The following is a 23,018-nucleotide window of genomic DNA, read 5'->3' as shown; positions in this document are numbered from 1 at the left end:
GTCCACTGAGAGTACCACAACAAGCAGTGCCAAGGCTCAAATTATTACAACCTACAATAACTTGGGCAAGGATTTAGCAGATGGAAATATGGCGAAATGCAAGGCTGTCGTGTTTAAATAGCAAGATACTGCAGAACACAAATAGGATTCTTGCATCCTTACTTATGAATTACAAAATAGTGGGAAAGTTGGTACAATAAGCATTCAAATGGTCAATTGAATGCTTGATTCTTACTGCAAGTTAGAACATTATCACAATTGTTATGGCATTGGAGCTGTTCATTTGACACAGGCAGTGGCCCTTATAGATGGACGTGGTCATGGGTTTGGAAGGTAACCCTCAGGAGTTGGTAGTGACAGTTCTCCATTTTTATGCCATTGTAAGATTATGAGTCCTGAACCATCTGAAATGGACGAGAAAATAAGTTAAAGGAAATGATGATAGATTAGCTATGGCAGACATTTATGATGATATTTCATAGCTCTAAATAAAGATCCATTTTACTGAGAAATAAAAACTCTGGGAAGCGTGAACCATCCATGATAAATTGAGACAATTAAGAATGACATCAATTTGGTAAAGTATATAATGTGAAGATTAGCGATGCACCAGAAAATTGGAGAAATACTATAAACCAGGCTTCGATAACTAAAGGAGAAAACTAGCAAGAAATGTCAAAAAAAGATAGTAACAGCTTGTACTAGTATATAATAGTAGCTAAGCTGGCCCCTTAGGTTGGGAAATTAATAACGGAGCAAAGGACAATGCAGAGACTGAAGAAATAATTTTACCAACCATCACTATAAGAGAAATAATAATAATAATAGACAATCAAGGGGAGAAAGAGGAGGAACTTTAAAGTGTTAATTCTTGTTGGAAGAAAACTTAGGACATAAAATTGACAATCCTGAACCTGACGGCTTGCAAACTAATTCTTAAAAACGGTTGCTACAGAGATAGTAGACACATTGAAGAATCTATTTGGGGTGATTATAGCCAAAGGTAAACTGCAAATGGAAACTCCTTTTCTAGAGAGAAAGGACATAGATAGCAGGAAACAACACAGTCTGGTTAGCCTAACACCTGTCATCAGAAAAATACTGGAATCCATTATTAAGGAACTAGCAGCAAAACATTACAAAAAGTGCAATATAATCAGAGGTGGCATGGTTCACGTGAATGGTTTGATGAGGTGATTCCAATGCTCTGAGAACATATTGAGCAGAAAGCAAAAAGGGAAACCAAGAATGCAGCACTTTTAGATTCTCAAAAGGCATTTGATAGTGTGCCATAAAAAAGTACCCACACAACAAAAATGACCTTGGAACCGTGAGGGCAAAGTGGGGGGGGGGTGGAAAGGTTACAGATAGTGGCCAGAAATCTGATAGATGAGAATACAAGAAAACCATTGTGAAACTATCATGTTGGCAAGGAGGGAAGAGAAAAATCTTATTCAAAAGGAGACACTCTGGAATGCCACAATATAGAGAGGGATAGGATGGCCTCAAACATGAAATCACGAATGGTTTATTTTACTTACCCATGTCTGACCTAATGCTAAGAACTACAAAGTACACGGAATAATGCACATGTGCATTAGAAGGCAGTTGAAAATATATGTCTGAAAGTATAGAGTAAGGACCATTTTGCTGTACCTTTCCTCATAAGGCAAATCTGTTTCATCCCAGGAAGCTGTTAGTGAATCTCCCCGAAGTGCTTCCAAAGCAAGTGTATTCTTTTTGATGAAGGATAAAACAAAACAGTATTCCAGGTGCAACTTCACCAATGTAAAGTTGGTTACAAGACTTTCTTATTTTATACTCCATCACCCTTGTAACAAAGACGAATATTCTATTTACCTTGCTAAATACTGGTTTTATATACAAGTGTGAAACAATTAATGGTCTTTCTATCTTTAAAAGAACAAGGTAATAAATAGATTTTTTTTTAAATTACTTACAATGCCAGACGGCTCAAGACGTATTGGATGTGTTCACATTCTGGAGCAAGGAAGGGTCTAGCTTTGGTAAAACAGCAAATAGCACTTTTAAGCACATGAACTAGTGGCAAAGGTACCTGCCATCTTCCAGCATGCCATTCAGTTACCTGTTCAAGGAAGAGAAGACTGAAGGTTAAATATTGTTGCAAGATCCTCAACTATTAGTTTCAACACTATTATTTCACTAAATATAAGTTCCCTGATGTTTTTGCATCAAAATTTACACTTTTAATTGTTGTCTTATATATAAAATCTGAAGTTAACCATTCATATGATACCATTCAGTTCTACTTATCAGGAGGAAACAAAGCTTTGGCAAATTACACTCGAGTGCAGATTAAAATCTAGGAGGGAAAAAATTTTAAGGGTAATTTCATAAGAATATCATGAAGAACTTGGTGCTGCATCCCAACAATCCCCTTGACCTGGCATCAGAATTAAACTGCCATCAGGATAGGAGAAACAGGGCATAGAGATCACGATATCAATGAAGGAACAGCTGCAGGATAGGAAACATTGAAACTCTGTGCCTGAAGCTCTTGCTCATCTGGCCGGCTGTATTCTTTTTGTTTTTCTTAATTTCAGTTTTGTATCAAAGTTCATCTTTTCTTCTTTACTGCAGCTGTAGTGGTGGAAGGCAGTAGCATGGTGAATCCAGACGTCCATTCCTCGTGGGCATAGTGACCATGGCTTTACCGAAGGCCTCATCTCTCATGGGTCTGGTCTGTTCCTCCTGGCAGCAGTTTCAGCGGTGACTTTAGTGGTGGTGCACAGCGGTTCTGGATCATTCCTTCTGGCTATGGCAACATGGTGGTTTCGGGCAGCGACTGAAGCGGTGACAGCAACTTGATGGGTCCAATCCATCCCTGATGCAGTGGCTTTGGTGTCGGCTTGAGCAGCGCGATGGGTCAAGTCCAAAAATCATTGCTTTGATGGCCTTAGAACAGCATGGTCTTGTAGCCAATCCAGAAACCCAGACTGTCATGGATGGAGCATAGAATGAACTTTGTCCTAACTTTGTCTCAATTATTTCCTTTTACAATTTCTGTAATTAAGATGGCACCAAATTGTGGCAATTTATACACATCTCACTGTATTTTCATAAAGTGACAATAAGTTGCTATTTTATTCTTTGTTGGCAGATTTTTACAAAGTCAGTAAAACGTTACTTAACTAGTGACCGTGCCAACAAGTGCCATTAACCCGAATGGTTTTGAGAAACCAGCACTTACAACAAGATGACACTTGCTTTTTCACACGTGTGAATTTCAGCAAAAATGTGAATTATTAGGGTGAGACCACTTAGAATCCTTAAAATATATTACTTAAGTAAATCATATTCTGTTTTTAGGAGTCTGACTACTAATGATTTTGATTTGTCAACTGTCAATTGAGCAGAAGTATATCAATCTAAAACAAAAGCTTAGGAGGGCAGAAACAGTTAACTAGTTGATTTTCTTTTCCCCAAATCAGCAGCATGTAAGCAAGACTTTGGTTATTTAAAGGAGAACAGGTCCCCCAAACTGTCAAAAACGTACTCATAATAATGTACCTTGTGCAGGATTGTGTTTGAACGACGAGTGAAATCAGTAAACATCTTCTCTATTCAGCAACTGCAGTGCAGTTCAAGGCAGCAATGAAATCTCGAAGTACAGTTCTTACAGTAGCCTCTATACACAGTTCTTTCATATATATTAAAATTCTATCACTATGGTTTTTCATAGTTTTAACCATTGCACACAAAGGTTTGTGTACATCTGTCCCATGGAAGCAGGAGAGTGTTTAAATATTTGCTAAGTGCTGGCTGCTACTCGGATTAGCGTGTCTGTCTGGTCTGCTGGCAGAATTAAGAGGTGTTAGTCCAGTTATCTTAAGTTTGTACATATTAGTAAAAGTTCCAGACCTATATACGATCTAAATAAATTAGAAATTATGCATACACTAAATAAAAGTATATTAAGAATATTAAACTGATTATCACAGTTGCATCATGAAATTTATTTACCACCCATGGTTTGATGGTTCTTTATTACAGTCAGAGTCTTAGAGATGTACAGCATGGAAACAGACCCTTTGGTCCATCCCGTCCATGCCGACCAGATATCCCAACCCAATCTAGTCCCACCTGCCAGCACCTGGCCGATATCTCTCCAAACCCTTCCTATTCATATACCCATCCAAATGCCTCTTAAATGTTGCAATTGTACCAGCCTCCACCACTTCCTCTGGCAGCTCATTCCATACATGTACCACCCTCTGCGTGAAAAAGTTGCCCCTTAGGTCTCTTTTATCTTTCCCCTCTCACCCTAAACCTATGCCCTCTAGTTCTGGACTCCCCGACCCCAGGGAAAAGACTTTGCCTATTTATCCTATCCATGCCCCTCGTAATTTTGTAAACCTCTATAAGTCACCCCTCAGCCTCTGACGCTCCAGGGAAAACAGCCCCAGCCTGTTCAGCCTCTCCCTATACCTCAAATCCTCCAACCCTGGCAACATCCTAGTCAATCTTTTCTGAACCCTTTCAAGTTTCACAACATCTTTCCGATAGGAAGGAGATCAGAATTGCACGCAATATTCCAAAAGTGACCTAACTAATGTCCTGTACAGCCACAACAGGTCCTCCCAACTCCTGCATTCAATACTCTGACCAATAAACGAAAGCATACCAAATGCTGCCTTCACTATCCTGTCCACCTGCGACTCCACTTTCAAGGAGCTATGAACCTGCACTCCAAGGTCTCTTTGTTCAGCAACACTTTCTAGGACCTTACCATTACGTGCTAAGTCCTGCTAAGATTTGCTTTTCCAAAATGCAGCACCTCGCATTTATCTGAATTGAACTCCATCTGCCACTTCTCTGCCCATTGACCTATCTGGTCAAGATCCTGTTATAATCTGATGTAACCCTCTTCGCTGTCCACTACACCTCCAATTTTGGTATCATCTGCAAACTTACTAACTGTACCTCTTATGCTCACAACCAAATCATTTATGTAAATGACAAAAAGTCGAGGACCCAGCACCGACCCTTGTGGCACTCCACTGGTCACAGGCCTCCAGTTTGAAAAACTACCCTCCACCAACACCTTCTGTGTTCTATCTTTGAGCCAGTTCTGTATCCAAATGGCTAGTTCTCCCTGTATTCTGTAAGATCTAACCTTGCTCATCAATCTCCCATGGGGAACCTTGTCGAACGCCTTACTGAAATCCATATAGATCACATCTACTACTCTGCCCTCATCATTCCTCTTTGTTATTTCCTCAAAAAACTCAATCAAGTTTGTGAGACATGATTTCCCATGCACAAAGCCATGCTGACCATCCCGAATCAGTCCTTGCTTTTCCAAATACATGTACATCCTGTCTCTCAGGATTCCCTTCAACAACTTGCCCACCACTGAGGTCAGGCTCACCAGTCTATAGTTCCCTGACTTGTCCTTATCACCCTTCTTAAACAGTGGCACCACATTAGCCAACCTGCAGTCTTCAGGCACCTCACCTGTGACTATCGATGATACAAATATCTTAGCAAGAGTACCAGCAATCACTTCTCTACCATCCCACAGAGTTCTTGGGTACACCTGATCAGGTATGGGGACGTATCCATCTTTATGTGTTTCAAGATATCCAGCACTTCCTCCTCTGTAATTTGGACATTTTGCAAGGTGTCACCATCTATTTCCCTACAGTCTATATTTTCCCTATCCTTTTCCACAGTAAATACTGATGCAAAATTCTCGTTTAGTATCTCCCCCATTTTCTGCAGCACCACACAAAGGAGCCTTGCTGATCTTTGAGGGGCCCCATTTTCTCCCTCATTACCCTTTTGTCCTTAACATATTTGTAAAAAACCTTTTGAATTCTCCTTAATTCTATTTGCCAAAGCTATCTCATGTCCCCTTTTTGCCCTTCTGACTTCCCTCTTAAGTATACTCCTACTTCCTTTATACTCTTCTATGGATTCACTCGATCTATACCTGACATACGCTTCTTTCTTTTTCTTAACCAAACCCTCAATTTCTTAAGTTGAAAAATGTGGTGCTGGAAAAACACAGCAGACCAGGCAGCATCCAAGGTGCAGGAGAATCGACGTTTCGTACATAAGCCCTTCTTCAGGAATGAGGCTGGTGCTGCCAAGCCCAAGGGCGATAGGCCGGAGAGGGGGTGCCTCTGATTTATCACCCTCACCTTGTTCCACCTATCATATTCCCAGCGCCCCTCCCCCCTACCTTTTATCTCATCCCGCTTGGCACACCAGCCTCATTCCTGAAGAAGGGCTTATGCCAGAAATGTCGATTCTCCTGCTCCTCTGATGCTGCCTGGCCTGCTGTGTTTTTCCAGCACCACATTTTTCGACTCTGGTACTCCAGCATCTGCAGTCCTCACTTCCTCCTCAATTTCTTAAGTCATCCAGCATTCCTTATACTTACCAGCCTTCCCTTTCACCCCAACAGGAATATATTTTCTCTGGATTCTCATTATCTCATTTCTGAAGGCTTCCCATTTTCCAGCTGTCCCTTTTCCTGCGAACATCTACCCCCAATCAGCTTTCGAAAATTCTTGCCTAATACCGTCAAAATTGGCCTTTCTCCAATTTAAAACTTCAACTTTTAGATCTGGTCTACCCTTTTCCATCACTATTTTAAATCGAATAGAATTATGGTCGCTGGCCCCAAAGTGCTCTCCCACTGACACCTCAGTCACCTGCCCTGCCTTATTTCCCAAGAGTACGGCGGCACGGTGGCACAGTGGTTAGCACTGCTGCCTCACAGCGCCTGAAACCCGGGTTCAATTCCCGCCTCAGGCGACTGACTGTGTGGAGTTTGCACGTTCTCCCCGTGTCTGCGTGGGTTTCCTCCGGGTGCTCCGGTTTCCTCCCACAGTCCAAAGATGTGCAGGTCAGGTGAATTGGCCATGCTAAATTGCCCATAGTGTTAGGTAAGGGGTAAATGTAGATGTAGGGGTATGGGTGGGTTACGCTTCGGCGGGGCGGTGTGGACTTGTTGGGCCGAAGGGCCTGTTTCCACACTGTAAGTAATCTAATCTAATCTAAAAAAGTAGGTCAGGTTTTGCACCTTCTCTAGTAGGTACATCCACATACTGAATCAGAAAACTTTCTTGTACACACAAATTCCTCTCCATCTAAACCCTTAACACTATGGCAGACCCAGTCTATGTTTGAAAAGTTAAAATCCCTGACCATAATCATATTATTCTTACCTGAGATTTCCTTATAAACTTCTCAATTTCCCGCTGACTATTAGGAGGTCTATAATACAATCTGATGAATATGATGATCATCCCTTTCTTATTTCTCAGTTCCACTCAAATAAATTCTCTGGATGTATTTCCAGGAATATCTTCCCTCAGTACAGCTGTAATGCTATCCCTTATCAAAAACACCACTCCCCCTCCTCCCTTTCTATCCTTCCTTTAGCATTTGTATCCTGAAACATTAAGCTGGCAGTCCTGCCCGTCTCTGAACCATGTCTCTGTAGTTGCTATGATATCCCAGTCCCATGTTTCTAACGATGCCCTGAGTTCATCTGTCTTCCCTGTTAGGCCCCTTGCATTGAAATAAATGCAGTTTAATTTATCAGTCCTACCTTGTCCGTGCCTGCCCTGGCTGTTGACTCGCCTCGGTTCTAAACTGTACCAGTCTCAGAGCGATCTCTTTCCTCATTATCTCCCTGGGTCCCACCCCTCAAAACCATCCCCCAACCTTACTAGTTTAAATCCTTCCGAGCAGCTCTACTAAATTTCCCTGCCAGTATATTAGTCCCCTTCCAATTTAGGTGCAATCCGTCCTTCTTGTACAGGTTACTTCTACCCCAAAAGAGATTCCAATGATCCAAAAACGTGAATCCTTCTCCAATACACCAGCTCCTGAGCCATGTATTCATCTGCTCTATCCTCCTATTCCTGCCCTCACTAGTTCGTAGCACTGGAAGTAATCCAGATATTACTACTCTCAAGGACCTCTTTTTTAAATTCCTGCCTAACTCTCTGTAACCTCCCTTCAGAATCTCAAACTTTTCCCTTTCTATGTCATTGGCTCCAATGTGGACAATGACCTCTTGCTGGCCCCTCTCCCCGGTCCGAACATTCTGCATCCTCTCTAAGACATCCTTGATCCTGGCACCAGGGAAGCAACACCATTCTGATTTTTCACTGCTGGCCACAGAAACGTCTGTCTATACCTTGAACTAGAGAGTCCCCTAACACAATTGATCCCTTTGAACCCGACGTACCCCTCATTACATTAGAGTCAGTCTCAATACCAGAAACTTGGCTGTTCATGCTACGTTCCCCTGACAATCCATCCCCTCCAACATTTTCCAAAACAGCATATTTATTTGAAATGGGTTTAGCCACAAAAGACTCCTGCACTAGCTGCCTACCTCTTACCTTTCCTGGAGTTAACCCATCTATGTGACTGTATCTGAGACTTTTCCCCCTTTCCTATAACTGCGATCCATCACATACTGTTGCTGTTGCAAATTCCTCACTGCTTCTAACTGTATCTCCAACCAATCCATTCGATCTGATAAGATTTGCAACCAACAGCATTTATGGCAGGTATAATCCATTGTAATCCTTAAACTCTCTTTTAAACGCCTACATCTGACAGGAAGCACATTTCACTCTACTAAAGGCCCTTTTTGCTTCTTTACAATCTATAGACCTAGAAATTAACAGTTTTATTACTCTACAAACACTGACCCAGGTTAAATTAATAGTTATGGCATATATTTTAAGTTTAATCAAGAGACATATCTCCAAAAACATATAATCAAGAAAGAACCCACTCTACTCACTACTGCAGCCTTTCTATAGGTCACACTTAAAACAACAATTCACTTATCTACTTCTGTGCTGTGAATTTCACCAAACAGTTCCTCCAAGATCAGTTGTGAATTTCACGGTTTGTTAATTTTCCCAGATGCACTCTGATGTCCAGCGATCCATGAATTCAAACAGCATAGGCAGTGTCAGTTCCTTTCTCTCTGTCTCCTGCACGGACCTTATCATGTGCTTCCTTTGTCTGTTCTACTCCCTTTTAAAACTGCTGTTGTTTTGACTTTTTTTTCCCCAAAGTTCCAAAGCAATGCAACAGCATGTAAAACAGTAATTGCTGCTCCTGGAATTTGAGGGAATCACCTCCAACACCTAAAATACCTCAAGGGATAAGCTGTTACAGCCAGAATTTTTTCCCCGTCCTCCATCTTGGATTACCCAGAATCCATTCATTCATGCAATTTCACAACAGCACTTTTTTGGTAGTAAGTTTCTTAAAGAGGAGTTTAATATGTATATAACAGGGACATACTAGTTGGGGAAATTGTTTGATGTGTTGTAATCTATTCAGGTCCTGGGGGTTGGTAAGGTCTGATCAATATTATCATGTTTTCAAAGTTTTGGTTGAGTCATGGAGATATGGTGTCAGAAGAGTATTGTTTCTGAACAGGTTACGATATTGACATTTATTCAGAGGTAGCTTTGATGTATAAATAAGCCTAAACACTGCTTCCAGCATGGGGCTAATAAGGATTTGAAGATGTGAAGAAGCACTAATGCTTTGGAAGGAATGTTTTAATTTAGTTTATCTTGTAATAGTAAAATGTACTACAAAAACACAGTTGTGAATGAATGAACGAAAACGTGTTATAATAAACATAGCGAGTTAGTAAAGAGTTATGAAGGAATGTATGGGAATGCAGTATGCGAATATAGTAAACTGGCGAGTGAGTGAGTAAACAGACCTATAACATAATATCGCTCAATTCCACCCCGCCCCCCCCGGCTCTTTTGACTCTACTTGATACCTTTCAAAGAGAATAACAATTCCCATCCAAACTCAAATGTACCACCAGGGTCTTTTAGATGTTGACGGGGTTTGCGGGGACATGGCTCATCATTTGGTATGTTCAAATTTTAACAGTTTGTTGGCAACTGCACTTTTTGAAAAAAAAGAGACAACATACACAGTTAGAATAATAATAAACATCGTGATGGTCAGTCTGTCTCTTATTGGAGGACATTCATTTGATGTGTGAAACATGAATCCAGGCCTCCTTCCCTTGGGCCTTGACAGCCAACTGGGTGATCAGCAGCATCTGGTATGGTCCTTCCCACTTCATGCCTGAAGGTTCCTGGTCAATCTTTTTCACATGAACCCATTCAGCACTTCCTCAGGCAGGTTCTTCCATGCAGCTGATACCCGAGGCGGCAGAACCTGCAGCATCGGGTATCACTCATAAGATGATAGTCAGCCTTCTGGAGGTCTATTGTCCCAGGTAGGGACGCTGGCCCAGATGTCACTATTTAAATGGACTCAGACTGGTCATGTAGTCTGGGGTAGTCCTGACACAGCACAGAACTATTGGTAAAACCTGGGGACAGGGCATTCTGTCCTGGTGGTATTTAGACAGTCGCTGGTTTAGGGTCTGATCCATTCTTTTCACTTGCCCTGACGACTGTGGATGATAAGGACAGTGAAAGTTCCAGTCAGTCCTAACATCAGGGTAACTCCAAAAGCATAATGCGAGTCTGTGTAAATGTTGGCAAACTGATCCATTTTTAGTAACCCACAGCCATCCTTGTCTTTACCCAGACAGGATGATCTTTTAATTCTTCCCTCTGTAGGGTTCTGATGGACCACATTATCTGACCATCATGAAATGTAAAAATGAATTCAGTTGGGTGAGGATATCCATCCAGAGGAGCAGCCAGGCGAAAGATCCTATCCATATATAGATTACTAACACAAATTCAACGTGTGGGGGTTTGGTCCTTTTGATTCTATCAGCTCCTGCTCCATCAGCTATCTTCACTGCCCCTCTTAGTGGGAGTTTGGTCTCATATCTCTGCAGAAGGCAAAGAAATTCTGGTCTTGTGTCGAAAAGACACTCCAGGTCGGCCGCCCTCATGGTCACAGATCTTCCTTCTGGTGGCATAAAGCCAGTAAGAGCGTAAAGCAGCATGGGGTAGACTCTCAATTTTTTTTTTGTCAACTTCAGCAGCTCCTGTTGGGTGGTTTGCTTTTTAAACTGCTCTAGATCAATCCTACTCCCATGTTCCAGGGTCTCTTCTTCCTTATTGTTTATTGGGTGACTTCTCCCTTTTCCCCTTTGCCAGCACCTCCTGCCCCAATAGCCTTCCTTCCTACATTCTTGACACTTCCCTGGGTGTTTCTCTTGGGTTTAAAGTTTTTCTCAAGATCTGCAGCTTGGGAGCTAGTTGGGTTCATGGTTGGGCTGTTTATTTCTCTTGGGTCTTCCCAGAGTTACTGAGGGTCTGTTCTATTTGTCTGCCTGTAGGGCTTGCAATTCAGCACTAATATCTCATTCCAGCCAGTGGGCTTGATCAACTAGTTGATAACAATTAGTCCCCCTCTGGCCCCAATCTGGTTTGGTCAGCTTTAACATTTTAGTGAGCTCAGGTTTAAGTCCAGTGGCAAAAGCAGATTTCCAGAGACCATAACCGGCAGCTTGAAAATCCCTGTCTTCCTACACATTTGGGACTCCAGCATATTCTTTCCAGGTCGTCCTAAGCCTTCGCTTATATTCGGGGACCTCTTCTGTGGCTTTTTGACAGCAAGCTGTGACTTTTGTCCAATCGGTGTTAGGTGGACTCTGTGTAGCCAATGTTTTATTGCTGTCCAGCCAGCTTGCAACTCCTGCTCAGATTCTCCAAGGGCACCTTTGACTGCCTCATGAAGAAGGTGCCCTTCTCTTTTAGTTACAATCATGCTCAGAATCTGTACCCTGTTCTAGGGATTGAGCATACATATTCCCCTTAACCAGTCTAGGCTTTCCCATATTTTCCCATCCTCGATGTTTGGATGAGGCATTTCTTAAGACCACCTGTCCATGTTTTCGGGGGTTGCAGATTCATGGAGTGTGTTTTTCAATCCAGTTTACCAAAACATCCACCTCAGTGTTGTCCTCTAACTTTTGCCTGACCACTTTCTCGATCTTTACTGTGTTGGTTTTAAAGGGCCATAAACGTGGTGCTGGGGAAATACAGTCCTCATCACTTTCACTGCTGGAGGACCATCACTTTTGTCCTTCTGTTTCCAAAGGGCAATAGCTTGGTTTTGCTGACCCACTTCCTGGACATCATGTCTAGTCGAATACAAATTCTATATGGATTTGGAAACAAGGAAAGAAACTTACAGGGACTGTTATCTCATCCTTCAATTTTCTGTTCTGTTTCAACCTCCTGCATTTTAAGGTGATTTTTTTTCCTATTTTGATCTTTCTTTTTGCAGCTACTCATGTACCACTTAATTGCTCTCTTTAAGCAATGTCACTTCACAATCATGGGCTGATCGGGATATCAAATTTGTCCCATTAATGCCAGGGACCATTTAATTCTTTGTTTATCTTACTGTCGGTGATATTTTCCCTAGACCCATTTCATATCATCCAGAGTGCACTGTCCTTGGGTAAATTATATTGCTGCCCACCTTTGGTTAGAATCTTCCCTCACAAGAACTGTACCTCAAGGCAGCTTTATAACTGCCGCAGCATTTCTTCCGTGTTGTGTCAGGACGGGCCAGTCTGCTTTTGGGGGTCACAGGCAGCTTACTGGGTCACGTATGGTCATCCAAATATACGTGTCACGGGCAATTTCCTGCCAATTTGGAGCAAGGTCCAGACATGGAGGCATTCGAAAAATGGCCAACTCACAAAAGGTTCGGGATCACGTTCAGGTGCTAGATCACAACTCTAAGAAGGAAGCTTCTTACCCTCAAAAGGACTGTCAGTCAGTGACCGGTCAGTTTAGATAATGCCCCCAGCAATCCTGCCGACTATGCCAAATTGTGTGATAGTGTTCAAATAACGAGTGAAATCGGTTAATGGTAAAAATAGCCTCTTCATTCAGCAACTCCAGTGGCACAGTTTGAGGCTGCAATTAAATCATGAAGTACAGTTCTTACAGCAGCCTCTTTATATACCGTTCTTACATAAATTAAAACCTTTCACTATGGTTTACATTGTTTTATCTATTACACACAAAAGTTCGTGTAACATCTGTCCTGGAGAAACAGGAGATTACTTAAACATTTGCTAAATGCTGGCTGCTACTAGGATTAGAGTGCCTGTCTGGTCTGCTTGCATCATTAAAAAGGTGTTAGCCCTTTTATCTTTTAAGTTAGTACATATTAGTGAAAGTTCTCGACCTGCATATGATCTAAATAAATTAGAAATTATACATACACTAAATTATAAAGGATATTAAACTGATTATCACAGCTGGGTCATGAGACTTTATTTACTATTGTTGGTTTGACAGTTCTTTACTCATTCATTAAAGCAATTTCACAACAGCACTGTTTTGGAAGTAAGTTTCTTCAAGGGTTAGCAACCCTCTTTGATATTTATTTAACAGGTAGAAAGTTAAACATCACACATCAGGCTTTAGTCCAACAGGTTTATTTGGAAGCACTAGCTTTCAGAGCACTGCTCCTTCATCGGGTGGTTAAGATCATAGACAGAATTTATAGCAAAAGATTACAGTGTCCTGAAACTGAAATGATATATTGAACACACCTGGATTGTCAAGTCTTTCAGCTTTTAGAATGGGTTGCAAGTTTTGGTCCATTAATATGTAAATCCCAAAACCTCTTTTAAGTCACCTTCTCAAGATAATTTAAGGTACATAGCAGTTGGGGAAACCGTTTGGTGTTCTGTAACCTATGCAGGTCCTGAGAGACAGTTGATAAGAGCTGATTAATGTCACGTTTCCAAATCTTTGACTGAGTCGTGGAGACACGATCTCGGAAGAGTGTTGTTTCTGAACAGATTATGATATTTATATTTATTCAGAGATAGTTTTGTTATAGAAAAAGGCCTAAACACTGCTTGCAGCATGGGGCTAACAAGGATTGAAGGTGTGAAGAAGTAGTAATGTTTTAAAAGGAATGTTTTAACTTAGTTAATCTTGTAATAGTAAAACTTAATACAAAAACATGGTTTTATGAACAAATGAATGAAAACACATTATAGTAAACATAGCAAGCTAGTAAAGAGTTACAAATGAATGAATGGGAATGCGGTATTAGTAAATATAGCTAGCTGAGTGAGTTCGTAAAGAGACCTATAATACAATATCTCACATTTGCAACATGTTTTTACTATATGGTTGCAGACAAGTAACAATCTTCCTCTAAAAGCCACTAACTTTGTTAAAATTATTTCTTATAATAATTATAATGTCAAATGATTGGGATGCAAACGATCCTAAACCCACCCCCATACCTGCTCCAATTCAAATAATCCCAATTTACCCCTATCCCAATGTTGAATAACATGGACATGTGCATCAAACATGAAATTGGGCCAAACACTTGAGGATTACAGTGACTGTGTATACCCAGAGTTTATACAATCTACTCATAATTCAAATGGGAATTCTACAGGAGAGCAACTAAGTTGGAAAAAGGTTGAACTGCAATTCTATCACCAAATGTACTTCACAGTATCTAAAAGAAAAGATCTACGCGGAGGAATAAAATTTTTTCGGCTTAAAAATAATCATTTTTATTTTGATTTAAGATAATCTTGTTGCTTTTTTTTAAGACTAGCAATAGGCATACAAAAGCTGTAGTATCTGCTGGAGGTATTATATGATGTTATCTTCTCACTTCACCTTTGCAACTGACTTTATTGTCTTGATTCTCATAATAGAGAGCACCTTACATAATATGCATGTCTAAATGGATTTGACAGCATTGTAAAGTCAGAAATGAAGGAGATTGCAACAGTTTAGTCTATTCAATGCAGAGATGAACCAAAAACATCACGCCTTGTCCAAGGCTAGTCTTAACAGACTATGAGAGAGAGAGAGATTACTGCTGTTGGTTTGAGCTGAGGAGCACCACACCTCAGGTGAGAGGAAAGGCTGAGGAGGAGAGTTCTTCATGGTAACCTCAGGAAGTGTAAGAATTGAACCTAGGCTGTTGACACCACTCTGCGTCACAAACCAGTTATCCAGCCAACTGAGCAATTTATTTTCAAATAAAAGACAAACATTCCTTTTGCTTTTCCAATTACCCACTGAATTTGGATGATAGCTTTTTGAGATTCATGGACAAAGACATCTATATCTCTCTGCCTGTAGTCTTCTACAGTCATTGGCTACTTAATTAATAATCAGATCTTCTATTCATCCTACAAAGTGTATAATCTCACATTTCCCCACATTATATTCCATCCACCAAGCATTTTGCCTGATCACTTAACCCACATTTCTCTGTTATCATCATCACCACTTCAGGTATCACTGAATTTTGTCTCATCCAAAATCCTGGCTATAGTACATTCACTTTCCTCATCTAAATCATTAATATAAATTATAAATAATTGTGGCCCCAGTACTGAACTCTGTGGCACCACACTAGTAACAAGTTGCCATCCTGGTTGTCCCAATTCTGTCTTCCACAAGTGAGCCAACCTCTCCCTATGCTAATGGACAACCTCCAATCCCATAGGCTTTAATCAAATAGTTTGATGTTGCCAAACTCCTTCTGAAAGTCCAAATAGGAGACATCAAGTGCTTTACCCTTATCTAGTCTGCTTGTTACTTTTCAAAAAAATTCTCATAAGTTTGTCCTTCATGAAGCCATGCTGACTCCGCTTGATTATGTGAAACTTAAATGTTCTATTACAGACTTTATAGTAGACTCTAACATTTTAAAAATAACAGATGTGAAGATAAGTGGCCCAGAGCTACCTTTTTTGTCTCCATCTATTTTTTACCAACATGCTAATAATGGTAGTATTCCAATCTGCTGGGATTTTTTCCAGAATCTACGGATTCTTGGAAGATTACTACCAGCGCACTCACCATCTCTTTAGCTACTTCTACTAATACACAAGAAAGCATTTAATCAGCTTCAATGGATTTCAGTCTTTAGCACCATTTGTTTCTCTAGCACTTTTTCCATTAATGATACTTATTTTATTTCCACTGCTCAATTCTGAAGGAGCATCACTGGACTTGAAATATTAATTCTGCTTTCTTTCCGCACATGTTGCCAGACCTGATGAGGTTTTTCAGCAATTTCTGTTTCTATTTCTGAGTTCTGGCATCTACAGTTTGTTTCTTTAAGTAAGTAGCTACTGACAGTTAGAAAATAACAGCGCAAAGGGAAATTGCGTTCAAAACATTTATTAGCACTCTTTGAGAGTTCAGCTAGCAAAGTGAATAAAACTTTACCCGTAGTTGCGGGAGATACGAGTCCAGACCTAACAATATGGTTGACTTTTAACTGCCCTCAAAATGACCTTACAAGCCAATCAGTTCAAGAGGCACTTAAGCATGGATATTTAGTAATACATGCTGACTAAACCAGCAACACCTACCTTCCCTGAACAAATAAAAATAGTAAATTTGAATTTCCACTTCAAGAATAGAAAAGCAGAATACTGTTCAAACTGACAAACATTTGAGAATGCTTCAGTACAAAGGAATCTGGATATTCTAGTATATGAATCACAAAGTTTGCAAACAGGTACACAGCAAATATTTTGGAAGACAAGTGGATTGCTGGACTTTATTGCAAAGGGGGAAATATAAAAATACAAATAATTTGTTACCTTTGTATTGATGAGATGGCACCCAGAGTACTCTGTACAGTTTTAGTCTCCTTACTTAGGAAGGATATACTTGTATCAGAAGCAGTTCAGAGAAAGCTGACTCTGTTGATTCCTGCCATGAAGGGGTTAACATATAAAGAATTATTTAGTCTATACTCATGAGAGTTTAGAAGAATGAGATATGACCATATTGAAATGCAAAAGATTTGGGAGTTTTGACAAGGTAGGTGTGAGGATGTTTTCTATCATAAGGGAATCTTGAACTAGGCGACATGGAGCTCGAAAAGTGTCTAAGTTGAGATGGAAATTACAAGAGTCATTAGTTTTTGGAACTGTCTCCCCAGAGAGCAATGGAGATTATATCATTGACTATATTCAAGAGCAGAATTTAAACTACAACATTGTCAAAAGGTTATGGGAGGCATCAGGAAAGTGGAGTTAAGGTCACAATAAGATCAGTCATAATCTTGTTGAATGGCAGAGCAACCTTGTAGGTATAAATCCTGTGGCTGTTCACCAATTCCTTATGTTTCTGTTCTTATTACCCAGTTATTCAGTTGATAATGCTTCCTCAAGTATGATTAAACAGATCTGCAATTTGCTCAATTTGTTCCTCAACCTCCTTGTAATTAATGAAATTGCATTTGCAATTTAAATAAAAATAATCTAGAGTGCTTTGGAAAAGTATAACCAAAGTTACCATTCCTTTCAAGATTGGTGGGAAAACAATCAGGTTAGGAGAGACTAAATTATCTTAAGTCCAATTATTTTGTTACTTTTTTAAAAAATTAGAATCAAATAATTTGCTTCACTTGACATTTTTTAGGCTTCTCTGTGCCCCTTGTTTTCTGACCAAACAAAAAAGATAAATTATTAATTTAACAAATCTGTCATTTCCTTATGACCCATGAAAGCCTCAACTGCTCCTGTCATTAACAGTCCTGCATTACTACTCACTCAACATATTTAGCTAAATTTGAACCATAAGTTTTCTTTGTGCTGCTTTTTGTTTCTTATTTGTATAATTTTTCTTGTTTATTAGACTCTCCCGGTCATCCTTGTTTCTACCAAGTTTTCCTCCATACTTATTGGATAAACTAAGCTCCGTGGTTTGCATTTCCTTACCATCAAACTTCCCCTCCTACCCTGCTGTCAGTACACATCTGACTTTCTGGATCTTATGTGACTGCATCCTCGAGAAAACAAATATTTCTCCCTCTTTCAAGGGGCTTTTCATTTATTTCCAATCTCAAACAACTTCAAACAAAAGTGACTCAAGAAATAGATACTTTCCCTTATGTGTTTATAACATGCACACTTTCCATAACTTTCCACATTTGTGCTAACGTTTGCATTATCCATTCACATTTATTCATTGTACAGTAAATGGATGTAAGTTCATTTATATTTGTTTTTGAATATTTCTGAGAAACGTATTTACTTAATTTAATTATACAAAGCAGCTTGCTAGATTTCTACACTGTTCAGCTATTGACTTTGTTGGTTTTAAAGGGTTTGTTTTTATATTTTTCTGTTATATACTATCATAAAGGTCCCAACTTCTCAGTGTGACTCTCAGGCATGGTGACCCTCAGGGCAAAGCACCAGTCTTCCCTTCCTGACAGAGCAGCCATGGCAACTTTACCATTTGCTACTTTATTTATTTCAAGTATTCCTCAGTAGAGAGAAACTTGGAATGATAACAAATAATAGATGAATGCATCTTAAGATTGCAAGTCAATTTTAATTTACAAGTGAAGCAGTAAGAGACCATTTATTACATTCCACAGAAACCAGCAGGGACAGAGAATCTCATTTAAGGCAAAGCTATAATAAAGCAACTTTCTACTCCAATTGCAACAGATGGGTTTTACAGACTTTGATGATGCATGCAGTAAGTGTAGCCTCTGGACTATCACACACCTTTAGGCAGTTCTCCAATCAATAGTTCAGCGATACAGCTCTCCACTACAATCAACAGATCAATTTGTTTCAGAAACAAGACCTACTGCAACACCAGCACTGTACAGGTAGTGACATGATTTAATTCTGACTCGTGGCATTGAGCATACAAACTTATGTGCAACTTAAGTGACCTTTTCAGAAAAATAATTTGTACAAGCTCAGAAACTCAATATCCAAGCAGCTTTGAAAATAACATTGAATTTTGCGTGTGAAAATCAAATTTGCGAGCTTAATTAAAGCAGCGTGATAGCAAATCTTCCACTTGATATAATTTCATAAGAAATCCAAGAAAGTTGAAACGAGTTAATACAGCCTATATTTATATAATATTTTAAACACTATGAAATGTTGTAAGCTGCAAAAATTAACAGAGCAATTAAAGAAATATCACGCTAAGTTACCAAAAACTGTGTCAAAGATTTAGGCTGGAGTAGAAGGTAAAAGAGACAGACATTTATGACAACTGGCAACTGAAGGCAATGTCACCAGTGGTGGAGCAATTAAAAACAGGGCTTGCTCAAGAGGTCAGAATTTGAGGAGTGCCATCTCAGAAGACTGCGTGCTGAACAAGTTTACAGAGAGGGAAAGGAGAGGTCATGAAGGGATTTGAAAACAAGGAAGAGAATTTCAAAATCAAGTTGATTAAATTAAAGAAAATGTAGGTAATTGGGCTTGGGCAATGGGTCAACAGGACTTGCCACGTGTTAGGTCAAGGACAAGAGTGTTTCAGATGATCTTAAGTTTACAGTGATAGAAATCTAGGAGGCTGCCAGATACTTTAAGAGTCATTTCTAAAGGTAAAAGGGACATGAATGAGGTCTCCAGCAGCACAGGAGATGAGGCAGATATAAGCAGAAATAGACAGTCTATGTAGTGGCACAGCTACATTGTTCACATTCTTAATTTGATATGGTGCCAGTCAGTTTCAGCCTCAAACAGCTGCCCAAGATAGGAACGCAATCCACTTATGGGGAATAGAGTTTGCATGCAGGGCTTCAGTCCTTCAAATGTTTAAGAGCAAACATCATTTCTTCCAGTACTGGATGTCAGAAAAACAATCTGACAATTCCAACTGTGGAAAGATGAAGAGAGGTGAGGAGATAGATAGATCTGGGTGTCATCAGCAATATCAGCAAAATCTGAGATTGTAGTTTCATTGTTGAGGCAACATGTAGATAAATACTGCATATACAAGATATCTACAATACAAGATCCATATATGATGTTCAGTGGTTATAATGACCATTTCAATCAATAAATCTTCCTGAACTTTTGAAATATAACACCTTTCTTCAGCATAAAAAAATGCAACTACTCAAAAAATGTATTTAAAGACACCTGGAATCATGAAAAAGTCTTGCGCAGCTACATATTACATACTGACAAATTGCTTCCTGGAACACAATCTGAACAGGTTTATCTTACAATCTCCCATCAGTCCTCCAAAGTCTGAAGAGCACCCCTTAATTTTTACCCCCAATTCATCCTTTTCTCCAGCTTACTGTTTGTCTACCATCCAATGAGACACTACACCACATGACAGTATCATTTTCACACATATGTATACACATTGATGGGACAGGGTACTGTTTGAGTATAAGACTAATCAGCTTAATGTCAGTAAACTGTGTAGCAAGTACTGTAAAACTTGAGGGAGAAAGGTATCAATCAAATGCTGTCAAAAGTGTTGTGCTGGAAAAGCACAACCGGTCAGGCTGCATCCGAGGAGGAGAGTCAACAGGTTTAGATCAGGACATAAACAAAAAAAGTAAAAGTTAAAATCTTAACAAATAGTCAATTATTCTCAAATGTGTATTTTTTTCCCTCCAGGTTAATCAGTTTAGTTAAAGAAAAAGCAGCCAGTTTCTTCACACCATTGACAAAGCCCTTTGTAATTACCAGATTTTAAATTAACCACAACATCGAAAATTATTCATTGACACTGCACACCCAAGTCACGTCTTTACCAAAAAAAATCTTAAGTTGACGCCATAGAGATTGAACAGCAACGCTGATGCAGTTTGACAGTTAAATACAGGCCTGGGGGAGAAAAAAAAAAGTGAACCTTTCATTAAACCGAGATAAAACTGTCACAGCCCCACAGCCACGAAACGAGCTTCGGGAAACAGCTCGAAACAACATATACACAAACAGGATGGGAGGAGAGGTTGGGGTGGGAGAGAGGGGGAAAATAAAGTGTGTGTGAGAGTGACAAGACAACTTTTCTCCCCCAAGAAATTATATCCCAACTCCCACAATTTGGTTTCGGGGGGGGGGGGGGGGGGGAGAGGTGGAGGGAAGGGGTGAAGAGAGAAGGAAGGGAATAGACTACAAAGGTAACCAGTGAGGCTTATTTTCAGCTGTAACTTTGACGGTGTAATTGGGAGGGTGGCAGGGGCTGTCAAGAAGCTCTCACTCCAAGACTGTTGCATTCCGCCCCAACAAACACACACCCTCCCCCTCCCCCCCCCCCGGCCTTCACAAGCAGCAACAACGAAATTAAAAGCAACAGCACACTCACTCGACAGAACTTCAGGCAGTACTCGTTAGACGCACTGACTTGGCCCAGGGACATTCGCAGCTCATTCTCTATCCATTCCAGCTCTTTCCTCAGACTCCTTACATCAAACTCCTCTTCTTCCGCCATGCTTCTAACCCCTACCTGCGCGTACCAGCGTCCACACGCCAATGCGTCATCGCGTTGCAGTGTCCGTGCACGCACGGGAACGAGCGCGCGTACCGACGTCCACACGCCAATGCGTCATCGCGTTGCAGTGTCCGTGCACGCACGGGAACGAGCGCGCGTAGCGGCGTCCGCACTCACTTGCGTCATCGCGCTCCCACGCTCGCGCACTCTCGGTGATGTGGTGGTTGCGGGGAGGTGGGGGTTAAGGTGGAGAGTCACCGCGGAGATCACGTGACGTCGCGGGGTGAGCCGGAACGAAGTCGTTGATTGACAATGGGGAGGGGAGGGGCGGGGCGGTGACTGCCAATCACCCAGAACCCGCCCCCGAAAGGCTGCACGTGGCCATTCTCCTGTGACCAGGTTGTACTGTAGTCACGGTGTCCCCTGTAAACACATAATGCAAAAGCACATAGTTTACTCTTCAGATTAGGAAGTGCGCTTTTCTTGCAACTGGGTTGGAGCTGAATTGAAGAATGTCGAAATTCCACTGTATTTTCTGCAGTGTCTATACCAACCTGCGTTGTAATTGTTTGTATTTATTTGTAGAAAATGTATGAAGAAAGTATATTTTTGAAATTGTGATTTCTTATAGAGTCATAGAGATGTACAGAATGGAAACAGACCCTTTGGTACAACTCATCCACGCTGACCAGATATCCTAAATTAGTAGAACATAGTACATTACAGCGCTGTACAGGCCCTTCGGCCCTCGAAGTTGCGCTGACCTGTCATACCAATCTGAAGTCCATCTAACCTGCACTATTCCATGTACGTCCATATGCTTGCTCAATGGCGACTTAAATGTACTTAAAGTTGGCAAATCTACGACTGTTGCAGGCAAAGCATTCCATACTGTTACTACTCTCTGAGTAAAGAAACTACCTCTGACATCTGTCCTATATCGATCACCCTTCAATTTAAAGCTATGCCCCCTCGTGCTTGCTGTCACCATACTTGGAAAAAGGCTCTCCCTGTCCACCCTATCTAACCCTCTGATTATCTTATACGTCTCTATTAAGTCACCTCTCAACCTGCTCTCTAACGAAAACAACTTCAAGCCCCTCAGCCTTTCCTCGTAAGACCTTCCCTCCATACCAGGCAACATCCTAGTAAATCTCCTCTGCACCCTTTCCAAAGCTTCCACATCCTTCTTATAATGCGGTGACCAGAACTGTACTCAATACTCCGAGTGTGGCCGCACCAGGGTTTTGTACGGCTGCAGCATAACCTCATGGTTCTGGAACTCGATCCCTCCATGAATAAAAGCTAAATCTAGTTGCATTTGCCATCACTTGGCCCATATTCCTCTAAACCCTTCCTATTTATATAACCATCCAGATGCCTTGTAATTTGGCCAGCCTCCTCCACTGTCTTACATAAGTTCAGAAGATATCAGGGCAGAATCAGACCATTTGGCTAATCGAGTCTGCTGTGTCATTTGATCATGCTGATATACTCCTTACACCTATTTCCCTGCCTTCTCCCCATAACCCTTCAATGCGTTATCATTAAAAATCTGTCTAACTCCTCCTTAAATTTACTCATTCTCCCAGCATCCACCACACCTTGGGTGAGGGAATCCCATGGATTCACATACTTTTGGGAGAAGTAGTTTCTCCTTAACTCTATTTTATGTTTGCTACCCCTTATCCTAAGACCTTTGTAAAATTTTACAACAAAATCATACCTTGAATATTGGTAAAGAATGGAGTTCCAACACTCACTCTTGTCATTTTACTTGTTGAATAAAAGCGAAATACT

General features: G+C 40.6%; 1 protein-coding gene across 1 annotated transcript in view; it reads right to left on the bottom strand.

The window, feature by feature from the left end:
• LOC140486398 (zinc finger protein 654-like) overlaps window positions 1-21,244 on the bottom strand; it is a 56,650-nt gene extending 35,406 nt beyond the window's left edge. Inside the window, exons 1-2 of the mRNA XM_072585478.1 lie at window positions 21,093-21,244; window positions 1,962-2,107 (exon numbers count right to left, since the gene is read on the bottom strand). Of these exons, the coding sequence (XP_072441579.1) occupies window positions 1,962-2,107; window positions 21,093-21,218 (272 nt within the window). The 5' untranslated portion in view covers window positions 21,219-21,244. The remainder of the gene's footprint in view (window positions 1-1,961; window positions 2,108-21,092) is intronic.
• Between the last annotated feature and the right edge of the window lie 1,774 nt (window positions 21,245-23,018).

Source organism: Chiloscyllium punctatum, chromosome 15, assembly GCF_047496795.1.
Source record: "Chiloscyllium punctatum isolate Juve2018m chromosome 15, sChiPun1.3, whole genome shotgun sequence".
Classification (NCBI taxonomy): Eukaryota; Metazoa; Chordata; class Chondrichthyes; order Orectolobiformes; family Hemiscylliidae; genus Chiloscyllium; species Chiloscyllium punctatum.
Note: the sequence above shows the minus strand (reverse complement) of the source record. Positions and strands in the feature narration are given on the sequence as shown.